Source organism: Pogoniulus pusillus, chromosome 25, assembly GCF_015220805.1.
Source record: "Pogoniulus pusillus isolate bPogPus1 chromosome 25, bPogPus1.pri, whole genome shotgun sequence".
NCBI classification, from domain to species: Eukaryota; Metazoa; Chordata; class Aves; order Piciformes; family Lybiidae; genus Pogoniulus; species Pogoniulus pusillus.
Window position 1 is genome coordinate 20,248,933 of NC_087288.1, and position 16,392 is coordinate 20,265,324.

Sequence of the window (16,392 nt, forward strand, 5' to 3'; positions counted from 1 at the left end):
GGGGCCGTGAGCGCGGAGCGGGCGGCGGGGCCATGGCAGGGCCGGCCTGACCCGACCCGACCCGCGCTCGCCGCCGCGATGTTGCCGAGCCAGGCCGGGGCCGGGAACGGCGGCGGTGCTGCTGCCGCCGCGCTGGCCCGGGGCTCGGGGCTGGGTCGGTCGCCGGTACCGCGTGGGGCAAACGGCGGCGGGGCGGCTGCAGGGCCGCCCGGGGGCCGCCTGGAGCGGGAGGCACTGTACAGCGGCAGCGAGGGCGACTCGGAGTCGGCGGAGGAGGAGGAGCTGGGTGGCGAACGGCGCGGCGTGAAGCGGGGCCTTGCCGAGGCAGCGGCGGCGGGGCCCGCGGCAGGAGCGGCGGCGGCTGCCTACAGCGGCGGCGTCGGCGGGGGCAGCGGGGCCGTGAGCGGAGCCAAGCCTGGGAAGAAGACACGGGGCCGGGTGAAGATCAAGATGGAATTCATTGACAACAAGCTACGGCGCTACACCACCTTCAGCAAGAGAAAGACCGGCATCATGAAGAAGGTGGGGCCCCGGAGGTCCGGCCGGCGCGGGAGGCGGGGGGCGGCCGCGGGTGGCAGCTGGCACCCACCTTTCTATTGCCGGCGAGAGCCCTGGGTCTTGGGCGGTGTGCGCCCGGGTTGAGCAAGGAGCCGGTCGGCAGGGCCGTGCCCGGAAACGGTGGCGGCTTCCCGGTCGTGCGGCGGGTGGGGGTGGCCCGGCCACAGCTCCTTCCGGGGGGCTGCGCGGGAGCCTCCGGCGGGGCCGGTTGTCGCCTACATCTGTCTTCTGGCTTTTACGAAGCTCCCGACAGGGACCGGGGCAACTGGTAGCGGGATGAGCGGTGGCGGTCACGCAGCCCCAGCGCCGGCGGATGCTGGGTGCGCCCGGCGGGCCCCAGTCGGCTGTTGCGGCTCATTCTGGTTTAGCCTCCGGCCGGAGCTAACCGGAGCCCACGGGCCCCTCCCTATGAGCCGTCGCTGGGTGCCACGCCAGTCCTGTGACACGGCTGGACTGCCCTGCCAAGAGCCCAGGAGGGCTGGCTCCCTCGGCCGCGGAAGCGCTCCGTGCCGCGCCCGGGCCGGAGTGCTCTCCGCGGTTCCTGGTCACTGAAGTCGCTCCGCAGAGACAAATGAGAAACTTTGGGCGGGAGTGGGTTACGTGCGTTGGATGCTGCTGGCTCATCTCCATCCTTATTGGTGCTCACAGCATCCTCTGAGCGATTGGGCAATGCTGCATCCCAGCTGAGTTGGACTTCATGCACTCTGGGACGGTGGGAATGGTTGTGGGGTACCACTAGGAAAATCGTAGTAGTGCGGGATGCAGAATCGGGACATCTGGTCTTGTGGTAGCTTAGTGAGACCACTGAGTGTGCCAAAATGGCATATGAGTAGTGTTCTTCCCAGCCCACACTTCAGTCCGGAGGGGTGGTAACCTCTCTGCAGGGATGTTTGGGAGTAGGTCTGCTCAGGACTTTGAAGACCGAGAAGGGAAGCTGGGTTCTACCCTGGCTGTGGTGTCCATTCAGGCAAAGAGGTAACAGAATCATGTGGGCCAAGTTGCATCCTCTCACACAGCTCAGCAGGGTGGGGGGAGGAGGTCCTCCAGAACTGTCTGGAGAAGCAGGTGGTATTTCCAGAATGGGGGCAGCCCAGTGTTCCTATCTAGTCAGGCTGCTCTCTTGAGGGCACTGCTTTTTTTCTGTGGCCTCTTGGCTTGCAGTTTCCCATAGAGCTGTTTAAATGAGCTAGGAGCACAACATGGCACACTTCAACCTGGAGGAACCCAATCTCAAGGTGTTTTTGGAGGCCACAGCTCCTCTGAGATGGCAGGGAGCTGGAGCTGGTGTAAGCAAAAGGAGGACTGTGCTGTGAGAGCAAGGACACGCTAGGGATTTTTGACCTGCACTGTGTGTGTTGCTCCCGTCCGTGACTCCCTGTTCATCCTTTGTGCTGCTGGCAGGCCTATGAGCTCTCCACGTTGACCGGCACTCAAGTCCTGCTGCTGGTGGCCAGCGAAACGGGCCACGTGTACACCTTTGCCACGCGGAAGCTGCAGCCCATGATCACCAGTGAGACGGGGAAGGCGCTGATCCAGACGTGCCTCAACTCCCCAGACTCGCCGCCGCGCTCAGATCCCACCACTGACCAGCGTATGAGCGCCACGGGCTTTGAGGAGACAGACCTCACCTACCAGGTGTCTGAGTCAGACAGCAGTGGGGAGACCAAGGTAACCAGCCTGGGCACCCTGCGGGGCACGGCTGTGCCAGTGGAGCTGTGCTGGGGGCCTCCATCATCCCCAGCCCTGCTTGAGGAGCAGCTTGGGAAGCTGAAAATGAGCCCCCTTTAGCTATGACTCCAGCAAGCTCGTGTTGTGGCCTCTCGGAGCTGGCTCCTCCACTTGGCTTGCAGTAGTGGTGATTCAGAGAGGGAGGACAGTGGGCGACAGGTGTTCTGGCCCTGTCCTTTGCAGTGGGGCTCCCTGGCAGCCCAGCCCACCCCCCAGCCAGCTCTCAGCACTGTTATCTCTCCCTGGGCGTCTTCATGCTCTTGCACTCATTGATAAAATTTGATTCTGCCTCCATGGCCTTATAAGGCCTGGTTTCCCTCACCAGAGTCCCTGGCAGGGCCCCTCACATTCCTTATAAGCTGCAGCTGTCTCTTGCTTTGGTGCTGTTTTGGAGGGGGGCAGGGAGGACATGGGGAATGGAAACACTTGGCTGGACGGACTGTTTCTGCTCCCTGCCCAGTGTCCCTGCAGGCACTAGCCCTTGCCTGCCTGTGTTACTTGCCCAGAGTGCTCCAGGAGGTCTGCCCACAGATGCAGTCAGGCAGTGGCTGCTTTCTGCTGGAAGGGTTCTGTCTTGTCCCTGCATCCTCTAGAACATTTCATAGAGTCATAGAATGGTTTGGGTTGGAAGAGACCTAAAAGATCATCTAGTTCTAACCCTCTGCTGTGGCCAGGCCCACTAGACCAGGTTGCTCTAGGCCCTGGTCTACCTGGCCTTGAACACCTCCAGGGAGGGGACAACGGTTCCTTAGAGCTGTTGCAGGAAAGCTGGCTTCTGTACTCCTGCTGGTCCCTTTGCAGGCTGGTGCTCAGGTTTGTGGGCACTTGGGGATGTGAAGCAGGGGAATCTGTGGGACATGTGGTGGACTAGGAGTTGTGCCACAGCTTCCTGCGCTTGTGTGGAGTGCCATTAGGTGCATGCTCTGCTTTACCTGTGCTGGTGGCATGGGTACTGGCCTTGCTGCCAAAGCAGCCTTCCAGGTGAGCTGTGGCCTTGCTCCAGCCAACTGTATGCAGGTCACAGCAGCATCCTTGCTATACAGTAGCCACTAAGCATTGGTGGAAAAGAGGACCTGGAGAAGGGTGTTGGAAGTCTCTGCTGTGATCCCAAAGGCAGTGAGTGCAGCCCCGAGACACATGCCCAGCACGTTGTGTCTGGTGGCAGCCCAGCAGCTCTGAACTCAGTGCAGCTGTGGGCGTGACAACCACGATTCCTCCATTCCCTCTTCTCCACCTGTGTGCAGTGCTGCACTGAGCAGAACCTTATTGCTGCTGAGCCCTGAGAAGCAATCAGTCACGGAGATCCTTGCAGGCAGAGGAGCTGGTAGGCCAAGGTGTCGCTGGCTGGAGAGCTCTGTGGTGGAGCCCAGAAGAGTTCCTGGGAAGGTTTGCCACTGAGGGAAGTCCAAGAGTAGTCCTGTCTCTCTCAGGCTGGTGTGACTCCAGTTCCTAGTGTGAGCTACACCAGCCCTTTCCAGTAGGCAGAGGAGCCCATTGTCACCAGCAGCTTCCTGTCCGTGCAGCCTGTGTTTGTAAGGACGTGGCTCTCGGGCTTCTCCTGATGAAAAGGCAAGTCCTGTGGGCATTTTTAATGAGACAAATTACCTGTGCTGGAGTAACTTGGAGGTGTGGGAGGCACTGTGCCTGGCAGCTGACCTGTGTCTGGCCTGGGGCTAGTCTATGTCATGTCCTTGCTAGGTAGCCCCAGAGGAAGTGTGCTCGTGGAGTGCAGTTACCCTGCAGAGGAGGTCTTCATAACACAGCTTCTCTCTGCTTGCTTTCTGATACAACTTTGCAAGCTCCTTCCTAGCATGAGAAGTGGCAACACTTAGTGCAGGCTGCCTTGCTGTGCCATACCCCCATACCCACTTCTGGCCTCCTAAGGATTCTTGTCATGGCAAGGCATGAGACTGGACATGGTCCTACCCTGACTGTTCCCACTCTTGCTGTGCTTTCTGCAGTGCTGGAAACTTGGTTTGGTGCTGTTGACAAAAATTCAGATAGACAAAGAGGCACTCCAAGGATGAAGGGAGCCTGTGGGTGGGCCATGAAAGGTGGATGGTGTCCTTGAAGGGTGGGTGGTACACGGGGCTGGGTTAGGGGTGCCTCATTAGGAACTGGGTGATCTCCAGAGGTCTCTTCCAACCCTTCTATCATTCTATGAAGTTAAGCTAGGATGCTCTGAGAGAACTGGGCATTTGCTGCCTGGCCTTCCTGTCAGCTCTGCTTCCTGGGCCTCTGTATGGATAAAACCAGTTTGTGTTGAGCTGCTGCAGCAGAGAGAGGAGCAGAGCAGGTAGGCTGTTACCTGTGGTCAGCAGCCAACAGCAGCTGTGAGATGCTTCTGCTGTGCCAAACCCAAACTCCCTGCTATGGAGCCTAAGCTTGGCCTGCAGCTAACACTGAAGCAAGCTGCACTTCCAAGGCAGCAGCTGTATCCTCTTGGTGCCATGTACTGACCTGTCTGGTCTTCTGTGGTCCCCAGAGGACACGCTGCCCTCATGTAATCTCATGGGTGTGGTTATGCAAGAGAGAGGATTTTTGGAGGGAACTCAGGGCTCTAGACTGGGGTGACAGCATGGGATTAGCCCTGATCCGGTCATGTCTTTTTGGGGTGGGACTTGCTGGCCCGTGTGGAATACTGATCAGATGCTGGAGGCCACGTTGGGATTTCCCATTTTGTGAGGCCAGGTAACCTGCAACATCCAAGTAGCATTGCTGATTTGAGGGATCTGGGTCATACTGAACAGTATTGTCCCAGGCAGCATTGAGAAGCTGTGGAGGGGGATTGGCTTTGTGCTCAGGGCCCTGCTGTGGTCCAGGATGCGCATCAGGTGACCTGGGCCATATCCTGTGCTCCCATCGTGCGTTTATCAAACATGCATAGTGGTATGGCTCTGTGCAAGCATCTCTTGCTGCTGTGCTACACTTCTCTGCCCCACACTGATTGCCCAGATGCTGCCCTGCAAGCAGCAGAAGTTTACAGCATCTAGGAAGTTTGATGGGGAATGGATGTGCAGCTGGATCAGGAAGGGAAGAGTCTTCAGGGCTTGTCCACAGTCCCATGGGCAGTCTGTACTGAAGGTGACCTGTGACTTAGCTCCTGTTGGAAGCTGGCCTCCAGCATGTAGTCTGGGTTCTCCTGGGTGCTGGGAGGAGCTAAGGTGGCCAGGGGCTCCCAGGCATCTCGGATAGGCATGGGGAGAAGGGAACAGGTGTCCAATTCCAAGGTCTCTCCAGCTGTCTGTACTGGGAGCTGTTGCTGCAGCTTGAGACAAACGCAGCAGAGATGGGACATCTGGTCTGTCTTCTTGGGGTGGGGGAAGAGTGGGAATCTGAGGAGGGAGGGCAAGAGATAGGCCATGCACAGTCTGAGCCTGGTGGCACAACATCTTTCCCAAGCACCTTTTCTGCTCTGATTGTCCTGAGGTTTGCCCATGTGCTTCCTGGGTGTCCTGAGTAAGGTGCTCTGAGTTTTTTGGGATGCCTCCTTCAGCCCTGAGAGTATAGAGTGTGAAAGGATGCTAAATGCCCTGGCTGCTTGGGGTCTGTATCTCAGGGGTGCACAGTTTCAGGGCTACACCTGGGCACGAGGGTGCTTGGCTTTTCCACCTGGGAGCAGGACTTGCCCTGCTCTGCTGTGGATTCCATAGCCCAGTGGGCTGTTGGGAGCTCTACCCTGTCACGCATGTGGGGAGGACACCCACAGCCTCCATGTGAGATGGCAGAGGTTTGTGGTTGAGCTAATGGAAAGTGCCTCTGCTGGGCTCTGCTCTGCCATCACGTGCCTCTTCTAATTTGGACTTCAGGGACAGTGGTGCCAAGCAGAGGGGTGTTGCTCTCCTCCTTCCCCAGGCCCTGGGGCACAGCCGAGTGCCGGGGATTGGCTACCCCTGTCCAAAATGGGCTGCCTTCCCTTTTTTAGCTGTTCGTTGAGCTGTGAATTCCTCACTCCTGGCAGCTTGACAAGCTGGGAAGGAGGCTTAGCACTGGAGAGCTGGGCCCACCAGCCTGCAGTGGGAGGGGTGGGAGTGTGGCAGCCTTAACTCTTCCGGGGCGTGCTGACAGCCCTGGCAGGGCGTGCGGCAGCAGGCGTCTTGGGTCTCCTGTGGAGCAGTGTCTTTGCAGTCTGAGCAGGGCAGGCGAGGAGCTGTGGAGATGGTGGGTGTCTAAAAGGGGGTTTGGGAGCAGGAGGCACATTAGTTGAGGTATGGCTGCTGGGGGAAATAGGGATCATGCTGGGCTTGGATGGTTCCTGCAGGTCCAAGCCATGTCCCACTACATGCTTTGTGGCTGCAGAAACTGGGGTGTTAGGTACCCTCTAGACCAGCATCCATGTTCCTCCTTTGTTCCCACACCCAGGAGACAGCCTCTGAAGCTACCTTTGGCCCAGCACAGGACCCTTCTGATGCTTTGCTGTCCTCAGACAGGCACAAAGCTCCAGTGCTCTTTGCAAGACTGATCTGTGCTGGCTGTAGCTAACATGTGGGATCCCTTGGGAGCATTTGTCTCCTGCCTGTCTCCAGCTGGTAGACTGGCAAATGGGTGCTTTCCCTGGCTGGGTTCTCCCCTTTGCTCCAGGAAACTTGTGGAGGCGTTCCCCAGGGATGACAAAGGAGCTGTCACAGCTGGGTCTGGGCCTCCCTGGTGTCTGGGTTTGGTCTCACTCCCCTCTCGGTGCTTTCAGTGTACAGCTGCCTTTAAGAGCCAGTTCTGGCTTGTTCTGGGCCATGTGTTTCGTGCCATAAGGGAAGTGGTGTGTGTTCCTGACAGGAGACAGTGTGTTTACCTTCGTGTCTGTCCCTGCAAAGGCTGCTTTTGCTTCTTGTGTGCCAAAGAGAGGCTGCTCTCTTAGGGGCTGTGGGGACTCCTGGGGAGGGAAAGGGTTGCCTCATTCCCTGGTGTCTTGCAGAGAAGTCTCTCAAGGGACCTGTGTGGCTCTGGGCTTGTGTCCAAGGTTTATGCTGAGCTCTCCAGCTCTTCCCATGCTACATTATTGGGTACAGTCTCCTTGTGCTTGTACAAGCAGCTCCTCTCTGCTGCTCTGGCTCTGCTCCGTGTGCTGGCAGCAGGCAATGGGGGAATGGTTTAGCACAAGGGTATGACCCATGGAGCCTGCTTTGGTCTCATGGGCAGAGGTTGACCACATCCAAGGGCTGGTCTGAGTTGTCACAATCTCTCCTTCCCCAGGACACGCTGAAACCTGCGTTCACTGTCACCAACCTGCCGGGGACAACGTCCACCATCCAGACAGCCCCCACCACCTCGACCTCCATGCAGGTCAGCAGTGGCCCATCATTCCCCATCACTAATTACCTGGCGCCAGTGTCTGCCAGCATCAGCCCCAATGCCGTCACCAGTGCCAACGGGACCGTGCTGAAGACTACTGGAGCCAGTGCAGTGACGTCGGGGGGCCTCATGCCGATACCCACAGGCTTCACCCTCATGTCAGGTCAGTGCCGTTACCTGAGGGCTGTGTCCATCTGTCTCTGCACCGTTGTGTGGCTGTCTTTTCAAGGGCAGAGGAGATCTAGTGGCAGGAGAAAGCAGAGTGTTTGCTGCTGCAGGGTGAACCTGGTCGGGGTTCCTTGCTTGAGCCCAGCCAGGCCTGTGGCTGGACAAGGGTTGTGTAGTGACAGTTTCCTTCGAGTGCTGCTAGCTGGCCCTGCTGCCGGGAAGGCTGGAGTGGCAGGCAGCCGAGCCAGGACCCCAGGGCACCACCTAGAAGCCTGGAGGGAGCAAAAGGAGCTGGTGGGGACAAAAGCTGTCCTTTCTCCCAACTTTTGGCAGGTGCTAAAAGGTTGGGCTGGGGACCCCTACCCTTCCTCTCCCTCGGTTACAGCTGCGCTCCCTGGCTCTGCCCAGCCAGCAGGGCCAGGCAGTCACGGGTACGGCTGGGCAGTTGCACCAGGTACAACAGACAAGTCTGCCACTTCCCTGCCAGAGCTGGAGGGCAGATCGTGTCTCTGACAGGTCAGCACTCGCTTCTCCTCCTCTTGTTTCAGGTGGGAGAGATGGAGGCATCTGTGAGGGTTCTGGTGTCCTGGCCAGAGAGCTGACCCCCAGCTTGGGTGGGAGCACAGAATGCAGGGCACCCTGACTGACTGTGAGGGAAAGATAGGAAGAAAGGGCAGAGGATGCTTGGCATAGGCAGGAGCAGCTTCCTGCATGATACAGACCAAGGGAAGCAGCAGGTTGTAAGTCTCCTTCCCCAGGGTTTGCCCTGTGGCTAGCAAAGGCATAGGAGACGGGTCCCTGGTGCAGCTGTGCTGAGGCTCAAGTGTGGTGTTGGGAGGATTGATGGAAAGAGACCACAGGGGCTCAGATGCCCAGTGAACGTTTTTTGAGTGCTGTCTCTGGGCTCTGACTAGCAGCCTTTTGGGTTTGTGTTTGGATCTGCAGTCATTGAACCACAGTGCGGAAGACAGATTAGGAGAGACCCAGAGCAGAGTAAGAAGTTGGTGCTGCTGTGTTGCCTTGTGTGCAGTGTCCTTCGTTGGAGTTTCTTGTTGTGCTGAGTTGAGGTTCTCCAGGTGTTGTACTAGGGCTGGATGTACTCCTGGCTGGAATTTCAGAGCAGGGCTAGGCTCTCCTTTCTGGGGACTGTCCTCATCTGAGAACCAGCAGTGAGAGTGAGACAGTACCTCCTGTGTCCTGCCTGCCTGAGCTCAAGTCGGTGGGTCTGTTAGCCTGCATGCTTTCTCGAAGCCCTCGTGGGTCCTGTGGGCCCTGCCAAAGAGTGTGATTGCTTGCAAGGGGCCTGGATTTCCCTTGTGGTCTGGAGGAGCTAAGAGAACAATGGATGTGTGCCCCTGCCATGTGGTGCAAGGGGAGATGCTTGCCTGAGCTAGGTGGCTGATGACTGCTGCTCTCTGCAGCATTCGTAGCTCTTCCTTCTAGGAACAGGACTTCTCTCTGCTGAGCTCTGTCTCTAGAGCCAGAGAGCTTTGCAACACGTGGTCTGTGCCAGAGGCTGTGTCACCATGCCTCTGCAGGTCTGGGATGCATATCCTGTGGCCCAGTGGTTGCTAAACCCTGTGCAGGACACTGTGGTGTCCTGGAGATCACAAGATGGGTGAGAGAGCTTTTCTTCAAGTGCCCTGTGGAGGATGGAGCTGGGCTCCAGCCAGCCTGAACATGGGCAGTGTTCTCCTCCTGACACCATCCATGCTGAGTCTTGGTGCAGCCAGGAGTGGTGGAACCCAGACGCTCCTGAACTATGCTTGGGAGCTGGACAAAAGCTGCTGTGGCCTTTCCCTTCCTCTCTGGAGCCCCTCTAGGCCACCTTACTCCTCTTTGGCCCATGTGTACCAGGAAAGAGTAGACTTGGGGGCAGGGCTTTTGGCTGGGCTTCTTGCAGCACAGTGCGGAGCCGTTGTGGAGCTGTACGTGGCCAGAGGACTGGGTGGCTTTTACATGGCCTGGGTGGCTGCTGAGCCACAGGCTCATGGGCTCCTCTCTCTCCCCAGGTGGTACCATGGCTCAGCAGGTTCCCGTCCAGGCTATCCAGGTGCACCAGGCACCGCAGCAAGCATCTCCCTCTAGTGACAGCAGCACTGACCTTACCCAGACCTCTTCCAGTGGAACAGGTAATTGGGACTTCATGGTAACCATGTTCTGTCTGCCTTCCTAACCACTGCTGATGACAACCCACACCTGTAGGTCTCATGCCTGCTCCCTGCCCCAGATCGACTCTATCCCATTCTTTCTGACAGTTCCTTGAGTGTATTTATCCCCATTCCCAGCCTCTGTGCTGTGCTCTGTCTAGGTAGATGCTGCTGTGCTTAAGGCATCTTACAAGGGATTTCAGAGCCTTTCCCCATGCATAGAAATACAGAATGGTAGGGGTTGAAAGGCACCTCTGAAGGTCATCTAGTCCAGCACCCCTGCCAAAGCAAGGATCCCCTAGTGCAGGTCACACAGGAACACATCCAGATGGATCTTGAAAGTCTTCAGAGAAGGAGACTCCACAACCTCTGTGGGCAGCCTGTGACAGTGGACTGTCACCCTTACAGTAAGGAAGTTTTCCCTTGTGTTGAGGCAGAACTGCATGGATCTGGGAACAGGTTGCCCAGTTCTCAGGTGGCCTCTTAGTGAGCCAGCATTGCCTCTCACACAAGGCATTGACTTGCATCTACTTGAGACCTTTTGTCAGTCAAGTCTGAGCCTAGGTGCCTGGATGCAGGCTGAACGCAACTCAGCTCTACAAAAGCTTCAGCAGGAAACTTGTATCTTGGACTGAATTCAGTCCTGGGTATTTGTCTGCCATGCCATTCTGCCCTCTCTTACTTGTGAATTAGAGGTTGGAGCTCTCTTGCCTCTTCCTGGAGACTTTTCCCAGCTGCTTGGGAGGACAGAATGGGTATCTCTGAGTACCTGCTGCTTCAGGACAAGCATGCCCAGTGTGGCTGAGGGAGGGGTGCTTAGGCAGGTGTGTGAGTGTAGACAGTCCTTTCCTGTAGCTCACACACAGTCTGTCCTGCTGCTAGTGACCCTCCCAGCGACCATCATGACGTCGTCTGTGCCAACCACTGGGGGTGGCCACATGATGTACCCCAGCCCACATGCGGTGATGTACGCGCCCACATCTGGCCTTGCAGACAGTGGACTTGCAGTCCTCAACGCTTTCTCACAGGCACCCTCAGCGATGCAGGTGTCCCACAGCCAGGTCCAGGATCAGGGTAAGATAGCTGTCTGGGTCAGTGCTCCCTTAAGCACTCTGACACCTTGATTTTTCTTGTCTCATGTGAACTTGTGCTGCACAGTCAAAGAATGTTCTTCTGAGCAGTCCTAGTGGCTGCAGAAAGGCCTGGCGAGGTGATGCTTGGTGCATGCTTTTCAATTCTGCCCTTACCCTGTGCAAAGGATTTCCTGTGCTGTTTGCTGAGCACAAAGAGTGAAGGCTGCTGGGATGAGTGGTAGATGGGGGCAGTCGGTGGAGTGACTTAGGAAACCCTGGAGAGGCTGCGTGGTTGCGTGAGGGGGCAAAGCAGCATGAAGCCATGCAGGCAAGGCTTGGATTGTGGTCTTGTTTTCCAGCATTTGGGAAAACTAGTGCATGTGGCTTTCTCCTACCATGCATCCATGCATGCAAACAGGTACCTTCATCCTTGGGAAGCTCCATGGGGCTCAGAGAAGATGACCCACAGGTGAACACCATTTAAGGGAAGGCATCATTTGTGCTCTCTCTGTGGCAGGTGGCGTTCCCCAAGTGTTCCTCACAGCCCCATCAGGCACAGTTCAAATCCCAGTCTCAGCTGTCCAGCTTCACCAGGTAGGTGCAGAGTGGTATTTTCAGGTGTTCCTGGTGTCCTTGCCCTGGCCCTGCCTGCACATCCTTTGTGGGTCTGGGCAGACTTGGGCCCTTGGGTAGGGTCAGTCCCCAGGTCTGGGAAAGCTGTTGGTGCCACCCGCCCTTGGGTGAAGCAATCTTACGGTCCTTGGGCAGGTGCCCAGAGAGCACATTGCCACCCTGGCTGCTGGCACGCATGGTCTCAAGGAATGCTGTCCTCCAGTTCTTCCTCCTCCCTTTTTTCCTCTAGATGGCTGTCATCGGGCAGCAGAGCAGCAGTGGCAGCAGCCTGACAGAGCTGCAGGTGGTCAACTTGGACACCTCGCACAGCGGCAAGAGTGACTGAGAGGCCTCTGCTGCCGGCCTTGTGCTGTCCCTGGCTTACCACGCCAGTGCCAGGGCTGGCAGCAATTCCTTCTCGTACAGACTGCACCAATTATTTATTGTTGCCTTTTCACGTTTCCTTCATCCACACATGCACACACACACAGACATGCACCCACACACACACAGGCACGCGCGTGGGGCTGCAGGACCCACCTGGAGCAGAACTGTGCTGGGGCCGTGCAGGGCTCTGGGGCTGTTTGGATGCTGCGATAGCTGTGCTCGTCTCACGCCAGCCAAAGAACCTTGTCTCTTGAGGGGAGGATTGCTCTGCGCTGTAAATAAATACTGTGGGCCATTCCCAGCTGGAGGCTCTGGCTCCTCCTGGGCTCTCTGAGTCACCTTGCCCATGAGTGTTTGCTCTGCGTGGGGCTCAGCTCAGACCTAGAGCCCGTCCTGTGGGTGCAACTCAGAGTGGAGCAGGCCAAGGCTGTGCTGCTGGCCTCAGCAATGTGCCTTTGTAGGGGGGTGACACGTCCTGGCTGCAGCAACTCGCCCTGGGCTCTGGACAGGGGAGAGTGGCCGCCTTGCATGTGCATCTCTGTCTGGGCCTGCACACCCTCCCTCCAGAGGGCAGGGCACAGCCCGTGGCATGTGCCTGGCAGCACGTGGCCCTGTCCTCCTTGTATGCACTACAGTGAGCCCTCTGCCCTCAGTGCCTCCTTGCTGGGCTGCCCGGCAGATTTGCAGCCTGACTGGTTCTGCCCTGGCGGCTGCCCTTGCACAGCTGAGGTGGTTGGTGGGTGCCCAGGGGCACAGCGATGGCCTTGTAGAGCTCCCAGGGGGCTCTGTGGCCAGCTCAGCCCCACACTCTCCTCTCAGCCCTCACACTGCTTGCGGACTCCATACGCTCAAGGGAATGTGGCCAGGTCTTTCTGATGTCCCCTGCAGCTCCAGCCAACGCTTTCTAAACTTGTCAGGCACGAGGTGAGGAGTAACCAAGTGTCAAAGGGAAGAAGAGCCCATGGAGCACTGAGCTGCTGCACAGGTGGCAGGCTCTTCCTCTAAGCATCAGAGTGGCTTGCAGGCCATCCTGGGGGGCAGAGGAGCAGCTGGAATTCCTGTGCGGGCTCAGCGAGGCCAGGGCAGAAGGGCTGGAGTGTGCCTGGTCCTGCATAGGAGTTGCTGTAAATGGCTCTGCTACCTGGTCTGTCCCTGGAGGGAGAGTGAGCAAGTGAGAGAAGCTGCTGAGTCCTTAGGGAAAGAAGCAGCTACTGTAACTTTTTCTTTTTTTTTTTAAGTTAAAGATAAAAGAAGCCTTGGAGAAAAAAAAAAAGGAGAAAAAAAAAAAAAGAAAAAAAAAAAAAGAAAATTACTTTATTTTTCTAAATGTTAAACTCAGTATTTATGTAATTCTTTAAGGAATAAAAGTTTGGCTCCTGTACAGTTTTCACGGGCTTTGTACCAGGGGGAGGGGAGAGGGGTGGGTGGGCATGGAGGCAGGAAGGGGCCTTGCTTTTGACTTTGTATTGTAACCTTGGACATGTCTCCTCAGCATTAGCGTTTAAGCTGCGCTCTCCACCCACCAGCATGTGCCAGGGATCAAGCTGACTCCAGTGGGATGCTTGTTCCCTGCTTACCTGTACTGAGAACTCCATACCCGTTGTTTGGGGCTTAGTGGGCAGAAGGCAAGTGAAGCAGTCTCTAGAAGTGGCGAAAATCATCCCTCGGGAGCAGTGTGCCCAGGAGCCAGAGCTGGGCTGCGTTTTCTGATGGCTGCCCTGTTTACCTCTGGTCCTTGGGCCTCTGGCTGTTCCCTCACCCCTCTCCGTGTGGAGCGCTGTTACCTGTGACGGCCCAAGGGACGGGGGCATCCCCACTCCTCCCTGGGTTGTGAGTGGCCAGCCCTGGCCGAACCCTGCTCACCATGCAGGTAGCATCCGAGCTAGCCGATGATCTGGGCTGTAGTTCCCTCTCTTCAGCGCTTCCTTAGAGCACAGGTGCAGACATATCCCCTCCACGTTCCCTGTGCAAAGAACTCCCGGAACGGTCTTTCAGCCCTCAGCCTGTTACCCCCTTGCGGAGAGTGGGGTGGCCCAGCTGGTGAGAGCGACATTGCATGCTGCCTCCCTTTAGCATCCTTGCTCTCGGAGTGATGTGTGCCCTGCCGCTCAGCGCATGCGGGAGTGCTGTGCCGTGCCCCATCGCTAGGTGTATGACAGCTGCTCAGTGACGCTGTGGGTATACCTAGGAGTTCAGCCAGGCAGAAGGAGGACAGGGTTGGGATCTGCGTTGTTCTTTGCCACCGGCCTGGCTTCGTTGCGCTTTGCCTGTGCGCCAGCGGAGCTGCCGGGCCGGGCCGGCAGGAGTGCCCCTGCTGCTACCGGGTGTCTCGACCGCGTTCCTTCCCTGGCTCCCCAGAGGCAATTTGCTGGTTAAACGCTAATGGTGTTGTTTTATTTAAGTGCAGACTTGTAAGAACACTTGTGTATCAGGGATGAAATGGCATTTATTGTGTGGTGACTTTGGTTTTTTCAGTTCATTTTAGCGGTTTGAGGGGGGGGTGTGTGCGTGGGCGCGCCTGGGCGTGCACAAGTGTGTGTGTGGGGGATGAGTTTATTATTATTATTATTTTTTTTTTCCCTCCGAGTTTCCAGGGTTGTGTTTCTGGAAGGATGTGGAAGTAATCACAGTACTATGTACAGAGCTTTCTTTTGTATTAAAAAAAAAAAGAACAACGACAAAAAAATTTTACTCTTTCAATAAATGTTATCATTTTGTGCACAGATTTGGGGTCTCGGCCGTGCTTTGCTGCAGGGGATGGCACACACCTTAGGGCCAAGGGGTTGGGGGCCAGAGGTAGGTTTCTGCACCTGTTTGTGTACTGTGGAGCGTGGAGGGCTGCCTGGATACCATCACAGAAGTGTTCGGGTTGGAAAAGACCCCCAGGATCACCAAGTCCGACTCAGAGCCCTACTCTGTGTGATGGTTTGGGTGCTCCCCCCCCCCCCCCCACTTTGGAAATCACCCAGACTAGACTCAGAGGCTCTGGAAATGGAATGAAGCTTTGTATTTACAGCTTGGCACAACAGACAAGCAGATAGTTACAGGATATACAGTGATAGACAGACATAGACAAGGCAAAAGGTAATACAGGCACACAGCAGCCCTCCCAGAAACCTGAGTCCCCAGGAGGGGCTCCCAACCACCCTTCCCACCTTCCCCCTACCCCTCTCAATCTTGCCCCAGTCCCAAGGAAGAATGGAGATTGGGCCAGGGGGTTAGGAAGCAAAGTGGATTACTTAAAGAAACAGAGGGTGAGGTTAGAAAAGAGATGCAGTTCCCAGCTCGCCAGCAGCAGAAGTGTTTTTCACTTCTTGTTCTTAGACATCTCAGCAAGCCTATGAGCAAGGTAGACATCAGCCTTGTTTTCCTTCCACAGCCTGTAATCTAGTTCTTCTCACCAAAACATTCCAGCTAGGCTCAAACTAGCACACACACACCTTAGGGCTGAGGGGTTGGGGATCAGAGGTAGGTTTCTGCACCTGTTTGTGTACTGTGGAGCATGGAGGGCTGCCTGGATACCATCACAGTAGCCTTAGGGTTGGAAAAGACTCTCAGAATCACCAAGTCCAACTGAGAGCCCTACTCTGTAACATTCTGGCACTCATCCCAACAACCTTCCCCCTCTGTGCTCAGCAAACAGCTCAAGCAATCCTTTGCAGAGGATAAGGGCAGAATTGCAAGCATGCACTGGGCATCACCTCACCAGGCCTTTGTACGGCCACTAGGACGGCTTAGAAGAACATTGACTATGCAGCACAAGGCATGGGACCATATCCCCAGACACCACAGCCAAACAGCCTGTAAGCACATCCAGAGTTGGTGACTTGGACACCTCCTTGAGCAGCCCATTCCAATGCCTGACCACTCTTCCTGGGGAAAAAATGCTTCCTAATTAATGTCCAGTCTAAACCTACCCAGTTGCAGCTTCAGGCCATTCCCTCTTGTTCTGTCACTAATTAACCTGTGAGAAGAGACCAGCACCACCCTCTCCACAACCTCCTTTCAAGTAGCTGTAGGCAGCAATGAGGTTTCCCCTCAGCCTCCTCTTTTGTGAAACCTAACAGCCCCAGCTCCCTCAGTCACTCATAAGATTTATTCTCCAGGCCCTTCTCCGGATTCCTTGCCCTGTTCTGCACTCTCCAGCACCTCCATGTCCCTCTGGTACTGAGGTGCCCAAACTGGATGCAGTACTCGAGGTGTGGCCTCACCAGAGCAGAGTACAAGGGCACAGTCACCTCCCTGCTCCTGCTGGACACAGCATTTCTGATACAAGCCAGGATGCCATTGGCTTTCTTGCCCACCTGGGCACACTGCTGGCTCATACTCAGCTGCTTGCCCACTGGAACCTGCAGCTCCCTTTCTGCCAGACAGCTTTCCAGCCACACTGCCCCAAGCCTGTAGTGTTGCTTGGGGTTGTTGTGGCC

At 56.5% G+C, this 16,392-nt stretch overlaps 1 protein-coding gene across 2 annotated transcripts; it reads left to right on the top strand.

Moving 5' to 3' along the window:
- Positions 1 to 14,690, top strand: SRF (serum response factor). Of its 2 annotated transcripts, XM_064164686.1 has the most exons (7): positions 1 to 522; positions 1,960 to 2,226; positions 7,477 to 7,738; positions 9,756 to 9,875; positions 10,776 to 10,967; positions 11,484 to 11,560; positions 11,829 to 14,690. In XM_064164686.1, exons 1-7 carry the CDS (start codon positions 79 to 81, stop codon positions 11,922 to 11,924), a joined length of 1,458 nt encoding a protein of 485 aa, XP_064020756.1. In that variant the 5' UTR covers positions 1 to 78; the 3' UTR covers positions 11,925 to 14,690. The 2 variants fall into 2 exon arrangements, with proteins under 2 accessions (XP_064020756.1, XP_064020757.1); XM_064164687.1 differs by lacking the exon at positions 10,776 to 10,967.
- The last annotated feature ends 1,702 nt before the right edge of the window (positions 14,691 to 16,392 follow it).